The sequence below is a fragment of the Staurois parvus genome, unplaced genomic scaffold (genome assembly GCF_062004578.1).
Source record: "Staurois parvus isolate SC_StPar_1 unplaced genomic scaffold, SC_StPar_1.0 ptg001051l, whole genome shotgun sequence".
Classification (NCBI taxonomy): Eukaryota; Metazoa; Chordata; class Amphibia; order Anura; family Ranidae; genus Staurois; species Staurois parvus.
The window spans coordinates 4,202,078-4,228,076 of NW_028318847.1; the positions used below are offsets into that span (position 1 = coordinate 4,202,078).

General features: G+C 39.8%; 1 protein-coding gene and 2 non-coding genes across 4 annotated transcripts in view; 2 read left to right on the forward strand and 1 right to left on the reverse strand.

The window, feature by feature from the left end:
- The window catches only part of BBS1 (Bardet-Biedl syndrome 1), a 67,040-nt gene extending 47,831 nt beyond the window's left edge, over positions 1-19,209 (forward strand). For both annotated transcript variants that reach the window (XM_089658079.1, XM_089658080.1), the window contains 3 exons: positions 6,983-7,117; positions 9,806-9,892; positions 16,106-19,209. In XM_089658079.1, the coding sequence (XP_089514205.1) occupies positions 6,983-7,117; positions 9,806-9,892; positions 16,106-16,192 (309 nt within the window). In that variant the 3' untranslated portion in view covers positions 16,193-19,209. The remainder of the gene's footprint in view (positions 1-6,982; positions 7,118-9,805; positions 9,893-16,105) is intronic.
- A 5,192-nt stretch (positions 19,210-24,401) lies between these two features.
- TRNAD-GUC (transfer RNA aspartic acid (anticodon GUC)) lies at positions 24,402-24,473 on the forward strand. Its single transcript has one exon. It is a non-coding gene; the product is annotated as a tRNA-Asp (tRNA).
- Positions 24,474-24,761: 288 nt separating this feature from the next.
- On the reverse strand, positions 24,762-24,833 carry TRNAQ-CUG (transfer RNA glutamine (anticodon CUG)). The gene has a single exon. It is a non-coding gene; the product is annotated as a tRNA-Gln (tRNA).
- Between the last annotated feature and the right edge of the window lie 1,166 nt (positions 24,834-25,999).

Here is a 25,999-nt window from a genome sequence, read left to right on the forward strand (position 1 = left end):
TTCTTTAGCTCTGTACATACAAAGGAAAATGGAGAAGCTCAAGTCCCAAATGGGGGTAATAGTGATATACAGTGCTCAGCATAAATGAGTACACCCCAACATATTTGTCAGAAAACCTTTACTTTCCCTTCAGAATCAACATTTTCTATGGGACTTTATACTATAAAATACTCCCACAATTGCAGGCCATTGATTGCAAACAAGATTTGTTAATTTGCACATACAAAGTATTGTTCCTAAAAAAAAATTCATTCAAGACCATGTTGCAAAAATGAATACACCCAATGAAAGTCTAAGGAGTAAAGCTAAATTTTGGACAACAAAATCCTAATTAACAAGAATTCAACTACTGGTGAGTCTAATTATTCAATAAACAGGTGTCCAGCAGATAGTTGATTATAAAAGGGCGTTACTTAACAAAGAAACCCCTTTCCTATTTTATGCTGTCAGCAATGACACCACATGGAACAGAAATGTCACAAGGCCTGAGAAAGAAAATGTCTTTACAAAAGAAAAGTGAAGGCTACAAGAAGATCAGCAACGCTTTGCTTATCAGTCAGAATACTATAGCAAAAGTGATACAAAAAAATAAAGATGGAATTGCAACCATCTCACAGAGACGTCCGGGCTGTCCATGGAAGTTAACACCCCGACAAGAGCATCTTCTGATTAGAAGGGTTGAAGAAAATCGCCATGCAAGTTCACTGCAGTTACCCAACGATGTAGAAAGCCAAACTGGGGTGATTGTTTACTGTGACACATTACGGCGTACACTGCAGAGAATTGGCATGCATGGGTGTCATTTTGGTGCCATGCACAAAAAAGCCTGCCTAGAATTTGCCAGGGCCCATGCACTCTGTACTCTGGAGTTATGAATGTTAGGAACTGATGGCTTCAGAACTATATTGTTGCAAAGGTGAGGAGTACAAAGAAAAATGCACGGTGCCTACAGTGAAATGTGGTGGAGGCGGTGTCCTTCTGTGGGGCTCCATAAGTGCTGCTGGTATTGGGGAGCTGCATTGCATTGATAGTATCATGAATTCAGATGTACTGCTCTACAGTATATTGAAAGAGAAGATGTTACCATCACTCCGTGCCCTTGGTCATCATGCACTTTTCCAACATGACAATGATCCAAAACACCCATCTAAGGTCACTGTTGCGTTTCTGAAGAATAGGGTGAAAGTGATTCAGTGGCCAAGTATATCTCCTGATCTGAACCAAATCGAACCCCTAGGGGGAATTCTGAAGAGACAAGTTGAGCATCACTCTCCATTCAGCATCCAGGCTCTAAAAGAGGTCGTTCTTGAGATAGATGTTGCAATATGTCGCCAATTTTCATACAAAATACTAGATGTAGTAGTTTTTCTTGTGGTGTGGATTCATTTTTGTATCAACTAATTATATTACAAAATCTTCAGTTTTACTTAGTTATATTATTAACCTTATTTTCATGTAATGAGCTAAACAATTTTAAAACTCAGTTTTGTCAAAATTTTGGAAATTGTTCTTGTGTTAATTGAGATATTGAAACCTTACTTTTCAAAAGGGGTGTACCCCTTTTATGCTGAGCACTGTAGCTCCAAATGATCCACAATGACCAAAATTGGTTTGGTTCAGAAACATTTAGACAAAATAAATGTTAATAAAGTACCTGGACCAGATGGCTTACACCCAAGTTTGTCCTCAAAGAGTTGAGCTCTGTTATATCTAAGCCATAGTTTCTAATTTTTAGAGACTGGTATGGTACCACTGGATTGGCGTAACGCCAGTGTGTGCTTATACTTAAAAAGGGTCATAGTCTTTACCAAGTAACTACAGACCAGTTAGTTTATCTTCTGTGCTTGGGAAGACACTTGAGAGTTTAATAAAAGACCATATAGAAGAGTTTTTGCTAGAAAATAATGTTTTAAGCAATAGTCAGCATGGATTCACAAAAGACCAAAGTTGTAAAAAAAAAAATCTGATTTCTTTTTATGACAAGGTAAGCAAAAACTTAGACAAAGGAGTGAATGTGGACATAGTATACTTGGATTTTAGCAAAGCATTTGAGACTGTTCCTCACACACGGCTAATGTGTAAATTAAAGTCTACAGGCTTAGAAAATTCAGTTTGTAAATGGATAGAAAACTGTCTAAAAGACCATATTCAGAGAGCAGTGTTTAATGATTCATACTTTGAATGGTCTGAAGTTATTGGTGGTGTACCCCAAGGTTCAGTGTTGTCAGAAATTTAGCTCTGAGAAAATAATCCGTATATAATGTATGAAAACAGGTGGGGATCTAGAATTAGGAAGATTCCCTACTAATTTTCATAAAACAACTGATAATCTGAATTCTTTATTGGTGCTAATTTGAAGACGAAATAAAAAGCAATAATGTGCAAAAATATATACTTATTATTAATAATAAAATCAGTACAAAATGGTAATGAAATATAATAGATGATGATAATAAACAAATCAAAATAACATTACAATGATCTATTCAAAAATATTGGTTAGAAATTCAAACCAGCAGTTATTTTCAAATATTAATAAATTGAAATTAACTGTTTAGCAAAGCAGTGTAAGAAACTATCAGTAACTTAGCAACATATGGTAACAGCTATGCAGATCAACCACATGATCTCTCTACAACCAGATATTCAAAGCTCAACATGTATCTTGGCATGAATTGATTTATAATACCATACACAGGCCAATCCAATAAGCTTAGAATCTATCTGAGACCAAGATCAACTGTTCCACAAAGTTGTGTACTTTGTCATATATACCCAGCTAAACCATTGACTAGAAGCTGAAATTAGCTTCGGGGTATTTTAAAAGAGAATTATCCCCCCAGAGAATTGATCTGAAAATAATTTATACTACAGTTGCTAACCATAAACGTAACTAAACGATTTAGCTAAACGATTAAATGACTAAATGATTTAGCTGGAGATATAAGGCTAGTACCAACTGCTTGCAGAAAAATGAGAGTTATCACTGATACCATCGAAAATATTGGTAACGTATGTCAGCTCTTGGCTAGCTTGTGTCTGTGTGTCCATCTGTTGTTTTCTTGTCTCCTGTGTGTCCTAACTTTTATTATCCCAAAAGAACCTAGGCGGACATAGCTTATCTTGCTTAATTATGAAGTTACACTAGGTGTCATTTTCTCTACTAAATGATCCCAATTACCTGAAGGGGGCAGTATAGGATTAGGAATGATTTTGAGTTCTCCTGTGTTAAAGTTGACTTTTAACCTTTTGGCTGATTAAAAAAAAAACTCTAAATTTAAGAGATAAGAATTCACTGAAAATAATGTTAGAACCCTTGTTCAGAAACCATGAACATAGAATATTAAGAACAAAATGGCTTCCAGCATGCCCATGTAGAGATAAGTTCAGGCTTTCCAGTTTAAGTCTATGAGCCCAGAACAGTTCAGACAGTGTTGGGACCCTTACTTCCTAACATCTTTTATAAATTATATATAGTCTGGAATTAAAAGTACCATTTCAGTGTTTGCAGATGACACCAAGCCATGCAGTAGAGTTACATAGTTAAAGATGTCTCTAGTTTACATGCCAACCTCAGTGCACTAATTAATTGGGCAACTACTGTATGTGGCATATGAGCTTTAATGTTGATAAATAAAAGGTTATGCATTTGGGGGCTAAAAACATGCATACAGTGCCTTGAAAAATTATTCATACCTCTTGAAATTTTCCACATTTTGTCATGTTACAACAAAAAAATTAAAATGTATTTTTGGGGATTTTATGTGATAGACCAAAACAAAGTAGCACATAATTGTGAAGTGGAAGGAAAATAATAAATGGTTTTCAAACTTTTTTACAAATATCTGAAAAGTGTGGAGTGCATTTGTATTCAGCCCCTCTGAGTCAATACTTTGTAGAACCACCTTTCACTGAAATTGCAGCTGCAAGTCTTTTTGGGTATGTCTCTACCAGCTTTGTACATCTAGTGAGTGGAATTTTTGCCCATTCTTTGCAAAATAGATCAAGCTCTGCCAGATTGGATAGAGCGCATCTGTGATAGCAATTTTCAAGTGTTGCCACAGATTCTCAATTGGATTTAGGTCTGGACTTTGACAAGGCCTTCCTAACACATGAATATGCTTTGCTCTAAACCATTCCATTGTAGCTCTGGCTGTATGTTTAGGGTCGTTGTCCTGCTGGAAGGTGAACCTCTGCCCCAGTCTCAAGCCTTTTGCAGACACTTAACAGGTTTTCTTCTAAGATTGCCCTGTATTTGGCTCCATCGATCTTCCCATCAACTCTGACTAGCTTCCCTGTCCCTGTTGAAGAAAAGCATCCCCACAACATGATGCTGCCACCACCATGTTTCACGGTGGAAATGGTGTGTTCAGGGTGATGTGCAGTGTTAGTTTTCCGCCAAACATAGCGTTTTTGGTTTTAGGCCTAGAAGTTTAATTTCGGTCTCATCTGACCAGAGCACCTTCTTCCACATGTTTGCTGTGTCCTCCACATGGCTTCTTGCAAACTCGAATTCTTATGGCTTTCTTTCATCAATGGCTTTCTTCCTTACACTCTTCCATAAAGGCCAGATTTTTGGAGTGCATGACTCCCACTTAAGCTGTGGATCTCTGCAGCTCCTCCAGAGTTATAACAACAGGAGAAAAGAGGGCACATCAGCCCTAGTGCATTACCTAAGATTATACTTTTAATGGATTCAAAGAAGAAATATACTCACAAACACGGTGATAACAAAGGCGTATAGAATTCAAAGCAACCAGTACACCGGATCAGCTCCTAATCTCGAGAGGACCCTCCAGTGGGGCAGTGTCCCCATTTTCCAATGGGAGGGGCTTGCATTATGCCATGCAACCTCTGTTTCTGTGATTAAAGACTGTTAGTGTAAGACAGCATAGGCCCTGAGACCACTGCTTGAAACGCATCAGCCATCTGGAGGATCCTCTCGAAATTGGGAGCTGATCCAGTGTACTGGTTGCTTTGAATTTGATATGCCTTTATTATCACAGTGTTTGTGAGTATATTTCTTCTTTTAATCTATTAAAGGTATCACCTTAGGTAATGCACTAGGCTGGTGCGCCCTGTTTTTTCCTGATTTTACAGCTATCGTCCCTGTGTTCTTCCACTGAACCCTAGAGGACAGTAAGGCCTTTGCTAGCACTGGTTGCGTGAAGGACCAGATACTATTCCATCCTAATATAACACTTTTGAGCGCAGGGGACTGTTTCCTTTTTGTTTTTGCTCCTCCAGAGTTACCATGGGCTTCTTGGCTGCTTTTCTGATTAATGCTCTCCTTGCTCGGCCTGTCAGTTCAAGTGGACAGGCATGTCTTGGTAGGTTTGCAGTTGTACCATACTTTTTGTTTTTTTTCCATTTTCAGATGATGGATTGAACAGTGCTCCATGAGATGTTCAAAGCTTGGGATATTTTTTTATAACCTAACCCTGCTTTAAACTTCTCCACAATTGTATCCCTGACCTGTCTAGTGTGTTCCTTGGCCTTCATGATGCTGTTCTCTAACAAACCTCTGAGGGCTTTACAGAACAGCTGTATTTATTCTGAGATTAAATTACACACATGTGGACTATTTACTAATTAGGTGACTTCTGAAGGCAATTGGTTCCATTAGATTTTAGTTAGGGGTATCCAAGTAAAGGGGGCTGAATACAAATGGACGCCACACTTTTCAGATATTTATTTGTAAAAAATGTTGAAAACCTCATTTAAAATATCCAGTTCAATTTTGGTCACCAGTTCACAAAAAGGATATTTGAGAACTGAAGAAGTGCAGAGAAGAGGCATGTAGGAGCTCCGCTATGAGGAAAATTGGCTGAACTGAATTTTATTCTTTCTTGAGAAGAGGTGATTGGGGGGGGAATGTGTTTGCCATGCATAAATACAAAAATGGTCCCTATAGTGAACTTGGTGATGAGTTCACATATGGAAAGGCTTCTTCGCAGTAATAGCTGTGAAAATGTGGAATAGACTCCATCAAAAATTGGTTCTGGCCAGCTCAGTCGATTGTTTGTTTTAAAAAAAAAATTGCTGTATTGCTGTATTCATTCCTAAATGCACAAAATATAACTGGATACTAATATTTAGAGGTAGCAACAGGGGCAGTTGATCCAGGGAATATCAGATTTTCTCTTGGGGGATCAGGAAGGAAGTGAATTGGATCATGCTTTATTGGGTTTTTTATGCCTTACTCTGGATTAACTGTAAGTCTAGAATTGTGTATAAGGAGTTGTGTGTTTTTTTGTTTTTTTGGGTTTTTTTTAGATCAAATTTAAGGAAGTGGTGTGACAGCCATACCAATATGTACATCAGTAAATTTGTGATGCACAAGGAGACTGAAAGGAAGAGCTGAGGATTAGTGAGATTTGCATGTCATCAGTATGTAAGGTTATCAGCTGACTAAGGGAAGACATGTAGAAAGAGAATAGGAATCTTAAGGACAAAGCCTTTGGTGACACCAACAGGAAGAGGAGTGGAGGAGAGTGAGCAAAGAGTAGAGTCTTGAAGGCCAAGGAAGTGGTGTTTTGTTTTTTTGGGGGGGGGAGTGTTGTTTTGTTTTGTTTTTTTAGTTTTAGCAGGAGCTGGGTGGTCAACTATCAAAATATGCTCTCTGTCTGCAAATATCAATGCAATTTTCTGCTCAGTAATCTAACTACTTCAGTTGTGCCAGTTGTGTACCTTCACCCTGTGTCTCATTTTCAATTACTGGAAAGTGGAGGGTCCTTGACCAATAAGGTTGTTCAGTATCTCTTAACACAACATCTCTGAGATTGGAGGAAATGGGTGCTCAATAGCTAAGCTGAGCTGATCAAAGTATTAGCTGTCTGTGTGTTTGCAATGGCAGTTTAGAAATGTTTATTTTTTGCCATATATTTAGTCATATCGCCTTAAAGGTCTATCCTGCCCATGTCAGCTTTTCTCTTTCTGTCTTTAGTGATGAACATTTTAAAAAAATCCTCTCTTATTCCAGGTACAGGGTATTGGTCCTCGTTTCAAACTGATTCTTAACTTACAGAACACATCACAGAACCGGCCATCCATGCAGCTTTTAATTAGTTTCCTGTATGATGAACGACTATACCAGTTAAAGCCAGCATTTTTCAAGGTAGGTCAAAGAAAACTTGTATACAACATGACAAGCATGCATTCATAAATGACAAGAATTTTACTGGAAGCTTGCCTTTATTTTATTTAATACTTTGCTTCCCAAACTGGGATCACCCTCTGTAGACATGCCATAACATTGCCATGTAATGTGGCTTTCCAAATGTATAAACCTAATAAAATCTAAACAGAGGTCTTTGATTTCATACATTTGCAAATACCATTGGAAAAAATGTTCACTTAGCAGTTTAACATGCTTGAGTGTTAGGGGGCATTTTTGTTAGTGTAGTATTCACAGCAAATGAAACTTGGTTAATAAAAAAGTGCTGGAGAAGGGAGGTACACTTTTTTTTTTTTTTTCTGTGTTCTCATTATTCTTGTTATGCATTACATTTCAGCTTTCCAGTTGACTAATCTTCACATCCAAACTGCTTAGTAAACAACTTCTTTTTACACTAAATGTACTAATAAACATGGGATGGTTGTTGCGTAGATTTTATTATTAGTTTATTTTACTATATATAGTATAATCAGATTTTTTTCCTATCTGCTTGGATATTCAATGGCTTGAATCACAATTAGATCTAACCGTGTATGCAGTCATTATGTGAGCACCTAAGCCTAACAGTTGGATCTAAACCATTTCCCTGTAGTTGCATAAAGGTAAAGCCAAAGCCATTGTAGACCCATCCACCTGAAGCTTGGCTCAGGTGACTTACTAGTGATGTTAACCATTTACCATCCGACTACTGTATGTAAACGGTCAGACAGCTCACCCCTGACGGCATTTAATAAACTTCCTCCTTGTGCACACCCTGTTATTGCCCTGTCTTTTGGACACATCTGATCACAGATTGAGGTACAGGGCCCAGTGTCCCTGAATACTAGCCACACCAGCACAGTTTCACTATACCAGTGCAGCCAGTCACAGCATCCCTGATCACCACCACACCAGTCCAGTGTCACCAGACCACTGCATCCAGCAACAGTGTTCATGATCATTTCCCCACCAGACCACTGCAGCCAGTAACCTTGTTCTTGAGTCCCGGTGTCACCAGACCACTGTAAGCTAGTAACTGTGTTGCTGATCACTGCCACACCAGCATCCAGCAACAGTGTTTATCACCACCACACCAGTCCCAGGGTCACCAGACTACTGTAAGCCTGCATCAGTATTCTTGATTGCAGCCACACTTGTCCCAGTGTCACCAGAGAAGTGTATGTCAGCAACCATGTTCCTGATCTCTAGCCATTGCCAGTCCTGACGTTGCTGCACCAACAGACAGCAGCAATGTTTCTTGTCACTGCCACACCAGTTTTAGTTTCACCCGACATGTAAGCCAGCAACAGTATTCCTGATTGCAGCCGCACCAAACCAGTATAAGTAAGCAACAGTGTTCCTGATTGCTAACCATGCCAGTCCTGGTGTTGTCAGACCAGTGTAAGCTAGCAACAGTGTTGCTGATCACTGCCACACCAGCAGCCAGCAACAGTGTTTCTTATTACCGCCACAGCAGTCCCAGTTTAACCAGACCAGTGTAATCCAGCAAAAGTGTTCCTGACTGCAGCAATAGTGTAAATCGGCAACTGTGTTTCTGATCGCTATCCATGCCAAACCCAGTGCCACCAGACCTGTGTAAGTCAGCATCAGTGTTCCTGATCACTGCCACACTAGTGACAGTGGAACCAAATTAGTTCAGCCAGCAAAAATATTCTTGATCGCTAGCCACATAAGTCTCAGTGTCACCAGAACCAGTATAACCATCAACATTGTCCCTGTTGCCACCACATCAGTACAGTGTCACCAAAGCCAGTGCAGCCAGTAACACATGTGGTATGTGTTTTTTGTGCAATTGTCAGTATACCTATGCTGTGTGTGGGAAATAACATGTTAAACAGACAAAGACAATGTTTGTGAAATAAAATCAAATTTAATTTACGTTCCTCATTTTCCAAAAACTTCGAGAAACTCACAATGCTTCTCACTAAATACCTTGGAGTGTCTACTTTCCAAAAAAGTGTAACTTTGGGGGCCTTTGTACTGTAGACTCTATTATATTCACACAGGCTAAATAACATACACTTATTTTCTTTTTTTTTTTTAACCAAAGAAATGTAGAATACATTTTGGCAAAAATCTGAAAGACAGAAACTTTATATAGTAAAACAAAACCCAGTGGTGATTACCACCAAAAGAAAGCTATATCTGTCTCAAAAATGATCTAAAAATAATTTGGGTACAGTGTTGCATGACCAAGTAATTGTTAGTCAAAATATCACAGTGCTGGAAACTGAACAATGGCCTGAACAGGAATGGAGTTTAACATGCTGGTTTTCAAGTGGTAAAAAATATTCAGATTCAGGTTTTGCTAATTGCAGATATGCTTTATGTGGAGGTAACACAATAAATATTCCACCTTGAATTTGCTGCAGACAGCCAAGGCAGATAGAAGAATGAAGCAGACACCTGTGCATACAAGGAAGGGTCATCCCTTCTATCAATAAACATTTGAAGACTACAAAGTTACTCTTATACCTTTTTGGGTTTTTTTTGTTTTGTTTTGGGTTTTTATTTTTGGTTTATTCGCCTTCATTAGCAACCAAAGACCAAAGCAATGTTGTTCTTTATCTTGTACCTAAGAAAAATATTTTGTAACTTCCTGTCTATGGTCCAATACTTTCTCCTCAGATTCCACTTCTGGTTCCTGGTTTAAACTATCCAATTGAGACATTCATTGAGTGCTGCTCTGATAAAGGCATTTCTGATATCATTAAGGTAATTTTCGGTATCTGTTAAATCTTTGAGTTACTGCAGATTTTCCAAACTTCTTCAAACGTAAAGTGGCAGCAATATTTATTAGACAAAATGATTTAGAGCTGATTCATACATGTGCGGTGCGGATTGAAGCTCAGGTTTCACAGCTAATTGATACAGAAGCTGTTCACAGGTTCACGTCAGATTCACGATGGAATTAGCTCAGGGTCTTATCCTGTTCAAACGTGTGCGGTTTCTAAACAGTTCCCATAAAAGTCAATAGCCTGTAATCTGCACCTGAAACAGACCGCACTGCTCAGAAATTGTATATGACTCTTTTTAAAATTGCACTGAATCTGCACCAGCCGTGCACCAGTCATGTGTGAACAGGAACCATAGAAAGCAATGTTATTTCACATGTCATGCAGATTGGATGTGGTTCAAACCGCATCCAATCCACATATATGTACTAAAAGAACTATTGTGGCACTAAAAGAACAACTATTGTGGAAAATGTTGTTCTGTTTTTTATTTTGTTTACAACCCTTACATTTATCCAGTGAAGTGAGACTAGTCTCTGATACACAGAGATGAAAGGAACCCTCCTTTATAAGTTGTACCTGTTTATCTGCAGCCCTTTCTTCTGTACATCAGTTCAAAGTCCAAAAGTTACACAGCTTGCCTGAGCTTCCAGAGTCAGGGAGCAGAGATCTGATCACACACTGCACAGCTCAAAGAGAAGAGATCTGTGTAACCTGAGAGCTAAGTGGAGGGAAGGGACAACCCACACACACAGCACACAAGAAACTTGCACAGCTTAGACTATCAGTCACGGGCTGTGTACTGGAGCTCTCCTCCCTCATCCCCTTTCATCTTTTGGAGTCTGAAAACCCTTTAGCGGTGACTCCTGTTCATTTCTTCATTTTGCATGTCAGAGGTTTACAACCACTTTAATGTATTTGTATAGAATACAGTGGGTAAAATACGTATTGAACACATCAACATTTTTCTCAATAAATATATTTTTTAAAGGTGCTATTAACATGAAATTTGCACCACATATCGGTAACGGCCCATGCAATCCATGCATCCAAAGAAACCTAAACAAATAAGTTTAGAAATCTTTATGTGTAATAAAAAGGAATGGTACAGGAAAAGAGTATTGAACTCACTAACTGAAACTTATTTAATACTTCATGCAAAATCCTTTGTTGGTAATAAAAGCTTCAAGATGCCTCTTGTATGAAGAAACTAGTCGCAAGCATTGTTCAGGCATGATTTGACCCATTCTTCCACATAGTCTTCAAATCTTGAAGATTCCATGGGCCACTTCCATGAACTCTGATCTTTAGTTCTTTCCATAGATTTTCTATTGGATTCAAGGCAGGTGATTGGCTGGGTCTTTCTAACAGCTTTATTTTTTTTCTTTGAAACCAACTGAGAGTTTCCTTGGCTCTGTGTTTGGGAACATTTTCTTGCTGAAATGTCCACCATCGTTTCATCTTCATCATACTGGTAGATGGCAGCAGATTTTGATTAAGAATGTCTTGGTACATTTTTCCATTCACCCTTCCTTCAACGACTTGGCATTTGCCAGTACCGTATGCTGAAAAACAGCCCCACAACATGATGTTCACACCTCCAAACTTCACTGTTCATATAGTGTTTGTGGGGTGATGTGCAGTGCCATTTGACCTCCAAACATGGTGTGTATTATGGCACCCAAACAGTTGATTTTGGTCTCATCTGACCAGACTATGTTCTCACAGTATGTCACAGGCTTGTCTAAAATGTTGTGCAGCAAACTTTAACCACCTGCAAACCGCAGATAGCCGAATGACGGCTACACTGCGGCCGGCCACTTCTGGGAGGGCGTCATATGACGTCCTCCCAGAACGCGCTCTCCTGCGTGCCCCCGGGGGCGCGCACCCGGTAATCTCCGTGATCGCTGTGTCCTACGGACACAGCTGATCATGTGATGTGGTAAAAGGCCAATCACAGCGGCCTTTTACCACGTGATCAGCCGTGTCCAATGACACGCTGATCACCGGGAAATGCAATTGCCGGTTCTCGGCTGCACTTTCCTCACGCTGTCAGAGCGTGAGGAAAGTACTGCCAAAAACCGGCAGTTGTCAGAGCAGGGATCGGCACCGATCATCAGGGCACTGATGATCGGTGCCCAGCAGTGCCACCCACCAGTTCCGCCCACCTGTGCCTAGCAGTGCGCTCACCTGTGCCTAGCAGTGTGCCCAGCAGTGCACCCTCCTGTGCCCAGCAGTGCCACCCACCTGTGCCCACCAGTGCCACCCACCTGTGCCCACCAGTGCCACCCACCTGTGCCCATCAGTGCAGCCCAGCAGTGCCGCCAGTCAGTGCCTAGCAATGCCGCCAGTCAGTGCCCAGCAGTGATGCCAGTCAGTGCCACCTATCAGTGCTGTCTATTAGTGCCACCTATCAGTGCCGCCTATCCGTGCCACCTCATTAGTGCTGCCTATCAGTGCTGCCTATCAGTTCCCATCAGTGCTGCCTATCAGTGCCGCCTATTAGTGCCCATCAGTGCTGCCTCATCAACGCACATCAGTGAAAGAGAAAAATTACCTGTTTGAAAAATTTTATAATAGAAACAAAGAAACTTTTTTTTTTTCAAATTGTTTGCACTTTTTTTGTTTATAGCGCAAAAAGTAAAGTGCCCAGCGGCGATTACCACCAAAAGAAAGCTCTATTTGTGAGAAAAAAATTTCATATGGGTACAATCTTGCATGACCGCGCAATTGTCATTCAAAGTGCAACAGCGCTGAAAGCTGAAAATTGGCCTGGTAAAGAAGGGGGTATAAGTGCCCGGTAGGCAAGTGGTTAAACAAGCTTCAAGCTTTTTCTTCAGCAATGGAGTCTTGCGTGGTGAGCGTGCATACAGGCCATGGTGGTTGACTGCATTACTTATTGTTTTCTTTGAAACAATTGTACCTGCTAATTCCAGGTCTTTCTGAAGCTCTCCACAAGTGTTCCTTGGCTCTTAGACAAGTCTTCTGATAATTCTTTTCACTCCTCTGTCAGAAATCTTGTGAGGAGCACCTGGTCATGGCTGGTTTATGGTGAAATTATGTTCTTTCCACTTCTGGATTATAGTGCTCACTGGAACATTCAGAAGTTTAGAAATCCTTCTATAACCAATGCCATCAGTATGTTTTGCAACAATAAGGTTGTGACGGTCTTGAGAGAGCTCTTTGCTGTTACCCATCATGAGGTGTTTCTTGTGCGACGCCTTGGCAATGAGACACCTTTTTATAGGCCATCAGTTGAAACTGAACCAGTTGATATTAATTTGCACTGACAAGGGGCAGGATTGATTTCTAATTACTGATAGATTTCAGCTGGTGTCTTGGATTTCCATGCTTATTTGCATCTACTTTTCTTCATGTGTTCAATACTTTTTCCCCCGTGTCTTCCATTTTATTACATATAACTTAATTTCTGAACTTATTTGTTTTGGTTTTTTTGTATGTATGGATTGCATGGGTTGTTAACAACATGTGGTGAAAATTTCAAATGTCAATGGCACCTTCAGAAATATTTACTGGGAAAAATGGTGACATGTTCAATACTTATTTTACCCGCTGTATATGTAACTTCTGTTTACACTTTTTGCTACTTTTTTTAAGTTTATCAAGTTACATTTGTCTCTGCTAAAGATTGACAGGGATGATACACTGAAGTGATATTAAACCCCAAAACAAAATGTAATGTATCTTACCAATTATTAGATGTGGTGGCTGCATTAAGTTCTTTTTTTTGCTCCCCACCTGGTGATCTGGCCAGTTAAATACCTCATGTATTAGTGTGCTTCCACAATGAATGAGCACAGGGGGCACACCAAAACCGCAACATTGTCAGTGTTGTGTGGAGGTTTAAATACACTAGCAGATTTAAATACACAACAATTTGAAGTCAAACTCCAGCTCACACTTTCTAATCAATTACAGAAAACTGTTTTTTCCTTTTCGAATTAAAATATAACTTGAGGCAAAACTTTTTGTTTTGGATAGAGTAGAGATGGATTCGAACACCTTTTCTTTTCTTTCCTTTTTCTTTTTCTTTTTTTTTTTTTTTAAGAGATGCACCATCTCAATTTGTCCTGTTTAGCATTGTCTTGTTTAGCATTATCATCGAAAGTGAAAGTAAAATAAGCCCCACATTTTGGGTTGTCCCCAGAAAACTGAGGGGAAATCTTCCAATAGGGACACTAGTTCTGTTGATCTGAGAGTTCCCAAGAAATTCCCTTAATTTGCATAGATTTCCTCACTTCCTGTTTTTGGTTATGGGACAGGAAGTAAAGGTAACTCTCCCTTTAAAAAAAAAAAAAATAATAATTTTTTGCCTTAAGTTCTACTTTTTAAGGTTTTTTTTCATGAATAAATAGAAACTGATCCTTCTAAGCACCTCTGCCAGTGTTAACTGGTTTTCATTATCTCTGTAAACTGATTCATGTTGAAGAGAGCTTGTTCTTTTTGAATAATAAGACTTACTGGCTGGATCGCAAGATGAAAATTAAAGGAAAGTAAGTCTAAAAAGAAAATCTAATGCAGCTATCACACCTAAGCTGCAATAAAACAAATGTTCGCTTTTGTTTTTAATACTGCTTTACTGCTTATTTAGGCTTTCTTTCACATATTTTCATCTAGCAATCCAGCCAGTAAAACTGTAGTTTTTCCAAAGATCAAGCTTTCCAGCAGAACGTATCAGTTAAAGAGCTATAAGACAAACCGTTTAACACTAGCAGGAGTGCTTACAATGATCAGCTTTTATTTATGTAAAATGTTTATAAGCAGATCGAGAACAGTTTTTCCTTTTGAGATAAGGAATTTGCTGGAGTTTGGCATCAATATGTTAGTGTATTAAATCTGCTAGTACATTTAACAGAATGAGAATGCTGCTGTCCAGAGGTGTCCCCTATGCTTATCACATCCAGCATGTAGGCACTCTAATACAGGAGGTTTGTTACTGGGCAGATCACTGGGTGAAAACCAAGGGCAAAAAGCTTAACAGATTATGTAGGGAGGAGAGGGGCAGAGGAGCTGTGAGCACAGACAGTATTTACACACTCCCAGAAGAGAAGAGGGTTTTAATGTGCAAGAAGGGAGGGGATGGTACTTGGACATTTATGGAGCAGAAAAACACAGGAAGGAAGAATTTAAAATACTTGATTTTTCTGCACCTTTACTTGCAATATTTGACAGTTGGTACAGGGGCTCTTTAAAGCTGATCTACACCTTTTTGATATACTTTACATAATTCATTTGGGCCAAGATATTCATTTGGGCCATCTTGGCCCAAACAAACTATGTCCCTCACTAACCTGTGAGGTTGCTGGATGCGCGATATAAACTGTATGTAGCTGCAGCTACCTACAGCCTACCGCACTGTGTTCCGGGTGCGAGCTGAGACTTCCAGTCTCATACCCTGAACACAGTAGAGTCTCTCACAGTGGCAATCAGAGGAAACGTACACCGTGACCGACTATACTGTGTTCCGAGTATGAGACTGGAAGTCTCGGCTTGCACCCAGAACACATTGCAGTATGCTGTATGTAGCCACAGCTACAAACCGTTTATACTGTACATCCAGCGGCCTCACAGGTTAGTGAGGGACATAGTTCTTTTGGTCCATGCTGGCCCAAACAAATTATGGAAAGTATATCAAATTGTGGAGATCAGCTTTAAGGAAGAGCTGGACTTAGGAAATGACACTGTGCTGCTGATGTCCTATCCAGGAGGAAGGACCTCTTATGGGAGTAGTAGAGACATGAATATGGGGGAAAATAGGTTATGTATGTGATCTGTGGGCAGTTACGGCCACTTTGCTCAGTCATGCTACCTTTTACTGCTCCTACTATTAGCCCAACCAACCTGTCCACTCGGCTCACTTTGCTCATATTATTTGCTTTAATCCAGCTTCCTCTGGTTCTGTTTTTCCATGCTTGTTTAAGACATAACTTAACCTGGTAGCCCCTGCTGTCTGTAATAGGTGGCATCAACCCTTCTGGCACAAAGAGCATGGGGCAGTTTCAATAGGTGTCCTAGTGAGGGAGGCATGGTCCAATGTGCTTGAGCACAGGCCATGTCAAATACTCTTCACACTGAAATGTTAACCTCGGCAATTGTAAAATTATTTTTTGCTGTGTTTTTGTACCCTTGTCACCTATATTTCAGATTGAACAGACTTTCATTCTCTTTATAGGTTTTTGTCTTGAAAGAGGGGAAAAGTACACCACTGATCACTGCACATATCAGTATGCCAGTCAGTGAAGGTCTTGTAGCTGCCTGATCAGAACTTTAAAAGTCTAGTTCCCTGGAAGAGGCTTCAAAACACATACCAAGATGCAGAGTCCACAAACGCAAAAGGATCAGAATAATATGTGTGTAGATTTATTTATTTATTTACAGACTGGTTCCTTTATAAGATTTCAGTGTATTTTTAAAGCTACCTTTTAAGAAATGTTTTTTCTGACCAAGCAAACATTATTTTTTATTTGAGGGGGGGGTAGTGTCTGCCCTCTGTGCCCTTGGCATTTACAGCATTGTCAGCTGATACATGTAAACATCTTAAATGCTTTATTAGTGAATGATAAGCCAGAAACCTGAGTGAAACTGGTAAGAATGTGGCTTTCCACTGATCATTAGGACACTTGTATTCTACAGTCACAGGGGAGAGCAGTCCTTACAAGCCAGCAACATGCTGTATGTGCTGTCCAGATGTAGAATTTCATCTGTCATGTACGGTACACAGTGTGTACACAGTTATCTTATTGTACTATTGATAATGAGCCAGTGACCTCTTCCATTGTGGCATAACCCACAAAGTTAATTGATGAGCTGAATATTGAACCTGTTTATGGGATGACTGCCTGTTTGAAATAGGCACAATACTGTAAGTAGAGATTAGCGATTTTTGAAAAACATGCCTGAACTGCAAGATACTTTATTGGCAGCTATTGCCACCTTCCTTCTAAAAAGTACTAGTTACTTGGCTAGCACATGCAGTGGACTGCTCAATTATGCATACAAGTAAAGACAGAACTTTGCATACTTGCAACTGAGTATCAAGAAAAATTACTAAAGTCAGTGAATCCCCATGAAAACCAGGAAACTAGCATGTTAGAAGGAAGGTCAGCAAAGGCGGTCTGCACGTTATTTCAGATTAGGATTCTCTCAATTGTTAGGGAGCCATGATTCACTGCTGCTGGTATTTGAATAATATTTTACGAGGTCTTGTAAGAGTTTTGTAATTTATTTAAATGTGTTTATATGTAAGTTAATAGAAATAAATTTTTACAGTAAGTCTATCAATTGTTATAGGTCGGAATATACAAAAGTTTCAACTATGGATAGAATCTGGTGGGCTGATTTATACACTAATCTCTTGTCTCTTGAAGACTCCACAAATGAGATCTCCACCTTTCTATAGGGTCTGTTTGTCTTCCTGCTAACAATTGTTTACCCAAGAACTATTAGAGTTCATTGTTGAGCAATGTAACCTTAGTTTATAGCCGGTAACCCAGAAACCATTTCAGTGGAAGCCTATCACTGTTGCAGAATTTAAAACATTTCTCATCCTGCATTTAAAACATCATGAATTGAAAAAAAAAAAGAGCCTCCAGAAAGAAAACAGAAGTCATATTGGTCAACACACTTCATCCACCATATGTGCATATATTCTTCAATCAAACCCAGGACATGAGATCATGCTATCTTGAGATTTTTGTTACCATTCTCTGTGCAATCACAGAAGTAACCCCACATATGTTAGACTCCATAAAATAAGGTTGCGCATTCATTTTATTTTCAAGCGGTAATAAACTTTCAACTTAAAATTGTACCTAGAGGTCAGCTTATCGTATAGCTTACTTGTAGGTACAGTGAATATCTCTTAAGCGTTCACTGTTCAAGAGATTATTCACATCACCAAAAGCCAATGATATCACTGCATGTACACAGTGACGCATGTACAAACGGAGTATGCCCTGAATGTATTGTTCATGTACTGCAACGATCTGACATCATCGTAGTCTGGCCACTCAAATGTGCGGGGATGAAAAATCCAGAAGGAAGACCAGGCAAAAGTGAGAGTACCGGCAGCAGTGACAGCACGCCGCTGGAGGGCTCCATTTAAGGAAAAGTCTGTCATAATGTGCTAATATGCGGTGCATACTAGCACATTATGGCATGCCTATTCACAGGGCACATTTTTAAAGAAAGTGGTAGACTTTACTATCGCTTTCAAAACCACTTCCTTTTTTTTTTTTTTTTTTTTTCAAAACACATTTTTTTTAGAAATGTTGACACCCCAAAAAAAGATTGAGAAAGTACTTAATTAAGAAAATCAAAGTAGATGTGTAAATGTTATCCAGTTTCTGGGCATATGGAGGATTAGGGCTAGGAAGCATAAATATGTAACCACATTATCTGTTTAATCTCTCTGTGCACTTAAAAATAAATGTTTTTTTTTTTTACACAGGCACCTGGAAAGTATTACACCCACAATCAGTGGATCACGGGTGCAATGTCAGGCTCCTGCACACAGTCTCCTCCAGCTTTCTGTCTGTAACTTTGTACGGGCTTTCAGTTTGAAAGCTGGAGGTTGATTGAATGGATGACGAGCATACTGATCAGTGCAGTACGAGCCCATTAAAAACTACAAGCAGTCTGCTGCAGTGGAAGATGGGACTTGTAGTTCATTCATTCATTCACAGATTGCTGTGAATGAATGACGTGGCTGGTTGACACAGCCCTGCACAGCTTTGTCAATTATTTATTGTGATAGCAGCTGGGGGAAAGAGGAACCCCCACCCACTGTCATTGGGGGGGGGGGGGGCTACTCGAACAAGTTACATGTTCAGAAGGTGAACTTATCCTTTTTAAGTAGAAAAAAAAAATGTATAGAGGGCTTGTACATATGTTCAAAGATTAAACTATAAACAAACCCCCAATTCCCGATCAAAAAACAAAGTTTCAATCTTAAACCCTAACTCCTAACAGCAGCTAAACACTATTAGTGATTCACGTCTAAATAACAAATCAACAAAGTGCAGCTCCCGTAAATACACAATCCCTACATTCAAACAAAATACTTACAAACCATTACATTCCATAAAATGATAAAAATGTAAACAAGCAATATAATAGAATCCAATAGTGTTGACACTATACAGAGCATTAGAGCAAGGATGCATAAATGTAACACTTGCTTCATAACTAAGTTATGGCATTTTTATGTAATAAAATGTATAAAAGGCTTGTACATATGTTCAAAGATTGCTTGTAGTAAAATATTGTGTTGTGCAAGGCTGTGTGAGACCTTTTTTTTTTTTTTTCTTTTTTTTTTTTTTTTCTTTTCACCTTCCCCAATTTGCTGCTCCTGTTGCTCATGGGAGTTAGAACATTTTACCCACTCATCCTAGAATGTAGTACATTGATTAGGGCACCCACGCACTTCAAAATGATTCTATAAAGAGACATCAGACATTTTGAAATGCCAGAAAAAACAAAAACAAATGGCAACCACCCATTCTCTAACTGGCCTTTGCAGCAAGGAGCACATGGAAGGTGACGCATGTAAAAAAAAAAAACAACAAACAAAAATTCCCAGCTCCTTTACCAGCCAGCCTGCGACAAGCCAAATTACCCTAACAGTTCACATTGAAACAAGGGGTTTCATTTGCAAATATATGCATAAACTGCAGAGGCCGCTTCACGGCACCTCAGTATATCTGCAGTCCTAGTCTTGCACTTAAAAGAGTTAAGACTAGAATAGAAAAGAAAGGCAATCAAAGATGAAAGTACTTATTTTTTTTTCTGTTGGATTCTCTTTTTGCAATCTTTCTGGAGGGCATCATTTGACCCTCTCCTTGCCCTATCACAGGGTTAAGCTGGATATAAATATACTGGGTTTCTTTCTGCTGATCGAACAAAAAATTGACTGATCTGTGAATCAACACAAGTGATGTTGATGCAGGGATCTCTCCCGCTGTTCTATTGTATTGTCATACAGGTAACTCCCTCTGCAACAGAATGCACAATTCAATGGCTGCAAGTGCTAAACGAAAGCCTGCTTTCCAGCATAACCTTGCAACAGCAGCCAATCATTGGACCAGCTTCTGTTGAACAGACAGCGGTACACATATTACGAAATGTGGCCAGTTCCTTTTGAACGGGTCATTTTCGGTACGTGTGTACTGGATTTCATGGGTGGGAGAAAGGAGTGCTAAAAGATTATAAAACCTTTCAGCAGACCCTCCCACAATATCAATTTCATAATTATATCCATATTTCCAGATAACCATATTTTACATTCAGGCAACCAACATATTTACACACAGCATTGCATTCCAAGATGATAAGCTAATCTCTTTTGTGTAGGTTAGTGACATGTCCAAACTGCCTCTTGTACCTTTATAATAAAGGCATGTTTAGACTTAAAGAAAAACTCTGGGATAGGCAAAAAAAATCACCCATAAAAAAAAAGGTGCAAATACCAAGCACAATGAGGTTCCAAGGGATATGTAGATAACCACAGTATGGGCAGCTCCAACAACTCATCTGACCAGCAATAAGACATGAGCACAAATCAACAAATAAAGGAGTGCACTCAACCCTGTGGAAGTCAATAGAGTCACAAGCCCAGGAACAGTTAAAATCGAAATTCACTTTAATGTTGGGTTAAAAAGCATGAAATATAGGAGTGCCCAAATAGATACATCACCAAGCCAGTGGAGAGGAGAAACACATATTCCCAGAAGCTGGAGGATGATACATGATCCTGAACCCAACAGTAGGTTACTCAGCCCAGGAGCCTCAGGACAGTGCGAAGGGTGTGTGGATGGCAGCCGCAGGGATCAATGAGATTGTACATCTGCCGGAAGTCACGTGTCCCAGATTCGGTTGTTATGTCATATACCTAGCGAGGGACTGCCCAAACAAGGGCTGGTGAGGGCAAACCCGAAGTCTAGGGGGCACTCCATTTCAAACCAAAGGAGAGAAGCCGGTCATCATGATAACATGTTTCAGGTACTTGCATCTTACTCAGATCAAGATTAAAAAAATCACCCATTAGTACACCCCCCTACAGAAAACACTAAACGGTTAATAAAAGTTTGAAAATCCTTACCATTTAAGAGAAAAAAGTAATTGAATTTTCATGACCTCATCTCTAATTCAAAAGATAACAGCATTTGCTCTGCCAAGGAGGTATAACATCAGGGATTACATCATAACTCTTCTTTCTCTCTGCATTAAAAGGAAATTACAGTTCCTGTCCAACACAGGGAATTGTAGTGAATGTGGGCAGGTACACTAAGCCTGTACGTATATGTTGATTCCTTTCTATTCTCAGAGGAATGTTACCCAGACCCTGCACTGGGCTCACAGGGTCATCCTTTAATGTTGCCGATCGGCACTGGACCCTGCGTAATAGGGCCTTGTGCTTTGATATATAGCTTTGTTGACTGGTAGGATACTATACAGGTCCAGGGCAGTGATCCCCAACAGGGAAGGCAAATCCTTGAAGGCCTCTGTGGCAAAGCCTGCAGTGATGAGTGAAAATTGGACACTTTAGGGGTAACCCTTCAACAGGAATTCTGAGTGCCTGGGATAGCCCTATGCTGGTACTAATGCCTTGGCTAGTGCCCACCCACCCCTTCCCTGTGCACAGTGTGGTGCCTAGGGGCTGTTCTGGTAGTTTGGCCGCCATGTTGAAGATGGCTCACTTCCTCCCTGTCCCTTGTGAACTTCTGTGCAGAGAGCCATAAAGAATTGAGACAGACTACGAGAAGTTTGAGAGGAAGTGTCCAGGCAGCCATTTTTGGTTTTGCATGCATTTCAGTGGGCCAGCAGTTATTGTAACAGTTTTCTGGGGGTGACAGGGCATTACTACAGGGGCTCTCTCTCTCTCAGGGTACCAGCACGCCAAAGTTTTTTTCTTATTTGGTGCCTTTCAGCTGATGCAAACCACTATTTACTAGCAAGAGTTCTGGGATGATTCGTATTTTCGCGTGAAAGTTGTTTGAACTAATTTGAAATTTGGATCATAGCGGCCGCCACAAGAGCCACAATTCTTCCCTGTACATCCTGATTTAAAGCCTGCTTTGTACATGGACTTGGCTAACCTTGATAAAGTGTTCATTCTGCTAAAGAGGTTATTATTATTATTATTATTACTACGAGTTTATATAGCGCCAAAGGGTTTGCTCAGCGCTGTACAATAGGGGGGTCTCAATACCCCATAGAGAGCGAGTTCACTAAGAAATGGAGTATGTGTTTGGTAGATCCGGCAGTTTTTTATCTCAGTGAATCCTTACTATGCTGGGGCACAAGATTATCTCTAGAATGGTGGATCTCTTCTAGAGATGGGAAGATTATTTCTTCCTCTATCCTGGAAGGTCCTGCCAACTTTAGGAAACCCTAGATGTGGATCATCTGGCATCCAGGTTCAGTACAAAACTGGACAGATTTGTGTTCAGTGTCAGGGATCCTCGAGCACTCATGTTAGATGCTCTTGTGACACTGTGGGATCACTTCTCCCTAATATATGCCTTTCCACCATTGCAGCTTCTTGAAGGATTCAAATGGAAAGGATTCTGATATCCCAGCTTGACTCAGGTTTTGACATCCGTATTGACCAGTTAGATTGGTCTATTGGCTTCATAGTACAAATGGTTCTTTTTTGGTTAGCAGTTAGTATGATTATGCTTCCCTCATAGAAGGTAATAGAAGCCCATTTTCAAGTATCACATTATACAAAGATAATGCAGAATAAGCCTGTCTGTATATTACAGGTGAAACAAAAAAAATTAGAATATATTGTAAAAGTTCATTTATTTCAGTAATGCAACTTAAAAGGTGAAACTAATATATGAGATAGACTCATTACATGCAAAGCAAGATAGGTCAAGCCGTGATTTGTCATAATTGTGATGATTATGGCTTACAGCTCATGAAAACCCCAAATCCACACTATCAGAAAATTAGAATATTACATGCAATAAATAAAACAAGGATTGTACATAGAACAATATCGGACCTCTGAAAAGTATAAGCATGCATATGTACTCAATACTTGGTTTGGGCCCCTTTTGCAGCAATTACTGCCTCAATGCGGCGTGGCATGGAAGCTATCAGCCTGTGGTGTTATGGAAGACCAGGATGCTTCAATAGCGGCCTTCAGCTCTTCTGCATTGTTCGGTCTCATGTCTCTCATCTTTGTCTCGGCAATGCCCCATAGATTCTCTATGGGGTTCAGGTCAGGTGAGTTTGCTGGCCAATCAAGCACAGTAATCCCACAGTCATTGAACCAGGTTTTGGTGCTTTTGGCAGTGTGGGCAGGTGCCAAGTCGTCCTGGAAAATGAAGTCAGCATCCCCATAAAGCTCGTCTGCGGAAGGAAGCATGAAGTGCTCCAAAATCCCCTGGTAGATGGCTGCGTTGACCCTGGACTTAATGAAGCACAGTGGACCAACACCAGCAGATGACATGGCTCCCCAAATCAACACAGACTGTGGAAACTTCACACTGGACTTCAAGCATCTTGCAGTGTGTGCCTCTCAATTCTTTCTCCACACTCTGGGTCCTTGGTTTCCAAATGAGATGCAAAAGTTGCTCTCATCAGAAAAGAGGACTTTGGACCACTGAGCAACAGACCAGGTCTGTTTTTCTTTAGCCCAGGTAAGATGCTTCTGATGTTGTTTGTTGTTCAGGAACGGCTTGACAAGAGGAATACGACATTTGAAGCGCATGTCCAGGATCTGTCTGTGTGTGGTGGCTCTTGATGCACTGACTCCAGCCTTAGTCCACTCCTTGTGAAAGTCCCCAACACCTTTGAATGGCCTTTTCCTGACAATCCTCTCCAGGCTGCGGTCATCCCTGCTGCTTGTGCACCTTTTTCTTCCACACTTTTCCCTTCCACATAACTTTCTATTAATGTGCTTTGATACAGCACTTTGGGAACATCCAGCTCCTTTTGCAATTACCTTTTGAGGCTTCCCCTCCTTATGGAGGGTGTCAATGATGGTTTTCTGCACAACTGTCAGGTCAGCAGTCTTTCCCGTGATTGTGATTCCTACTGAACCAGAATGAGAGACCATTTAAAGGCTCAGGAACCCTTTGCAGGTGTTATGGTCTTATTATCTGACTAGAGTAGTACACTTTGAGCCTAGAATATTGCACCTTTTTACAATATTCTAATTTTCTGAGATTGTTGGTTTGGGGTTTTCATGAGCTGTAAGCCATAATCATCACAATTATGACAAATCACGGCTTGACCTATCTTGCTTTGCATGTAATGAGTCTATCTCATATATTAGTTTCACCTTTTAAGTTGCATTACTGAAATAAATGAACTTTTGCACGATATTCTAATCTTTTGAATTTCACCTGTAGATATACCAGTATGTAGGATAACCATCCAGATCTGGAGTAAGCAAGAAGCAAAAGTCATGCACAGTTTCTTTTGACCGGAAAACTAAAGCCTGACAATATCGCCAATCCTCGTTAGTATAGTGGTAAGTATCCCCGCCTGTCACGCGGGAGACCGGGGTTCGATTCCCCGACGGGGAGGCATGTATTTTTTAATCACTTTACGTTATCAATTCTAATATCTCTTTAGTAGTACTACAGTTTACATTAATATTTATTTCCACCACTGTACTACATTTTACAGGCATACCAGTATTTTAAGCAATGCTGTTCTTGCATGTCCATTGCATTTTTTTGTATCCATCCAGATGTGAATTGTTTTAACAAAGTGACAGCTTTGTTTGGATTTCTATGGGTATTCGGCATCTCTGTATTTTATCATGGATGAAGTAAACAGGGTAAAAAAAAAAAAAAAAAGTTAACTCTTTAAGGTCCCACCGAGATTTGAACTCGGATCGCTGGATTCAGAGTCCAGAGTGCTAACCATTACACCATGGAACCTTGAGTATTCTTTGCTACCATTTTTTAAGCTAAATCTATTATACAAAATTATCTAAATTTTTTTTTTTATACCAACAGAGATAAGAAATGTTTTTAAAAAAGTAAAGAAAATAGATAGAAGCACCAAAACAATGAGTAAAAACAGGGCAAACAAGCATAATTAGTTGATTGAACAAAGATAAACACATCTAATTAGTGATATGAGTTGTCAGGCTCTTCCCTGCCCTGCCTCTACAGTTCCATCACAAGGTAAAGTACAAGGAATACTAGTATTTTAATAAGCAGATGTAAAATTAATAACAGAAATAAGTCTTATGCTCACAATAAACCTAAAGAAAAATTCTCACTTCCATTTTTTTTCAGTGTTTTCTCCCCAAGGGAGCAAATGTTTCTACAAGGTTGGACAGGGGGCCCCCAAGCTGTCCGAAAATGTAAGACTCCATGTACACTGCAGCTGATAAACTCACATTTAGGAGCTTTTCTGCGTTTTTTTCAGCAGCCCCTGAACTCTCCCTAATGTCTTCCTATGTGTCCATGTACACTATGTCATTTACAGTAGTTTACAGGCAGTTGAGTTTTCAGTCATTTTTTTTAATGCACCAAACTTGTGTTCAGATGTAGATTTTATCAGTGTTTCAAACGCCAAACATTTGTAAACGTGTGTAAACGCGGCTAACCGTGTTTATAAGCGTTTGCGCTTGGAAAATTGTTTTAACTCTTCCATTTCCAGATGCTGTCTAAAACCTTTTTTCATCATGAAAAATGCATGCAAATAGTTTTCCCAATATTCAAATGGACCTGGTACACCATACTTTGAGGTTTTGCACGAAAGAAAATATGTTAGACACTGCTGCAATAATTTCTGCACAGAAATGAGCTGGAACACATCCAAACACCACAACAAAAAGAAAAGACAGGTCATCTCAACAAATACTGCTCTCTCTGCTTCTGCTCTATTTCTCTCAAAATGTCTGAAATAGTTAATTTTACTATTTTTCAGTGCATTCTGGGTATTTTGGAAGGTCTCCTGAGGTTATCTTTAAAAAACGCTTCTAAACCCAAATGCTCATAAACGCGCATTAACGCATATAAACGCGGTAGGTAAATGCGGCTAAACAGACATTTTTTAACCTACGTTTTCCAGCAGTCAGTTTCCATCGTTCAGA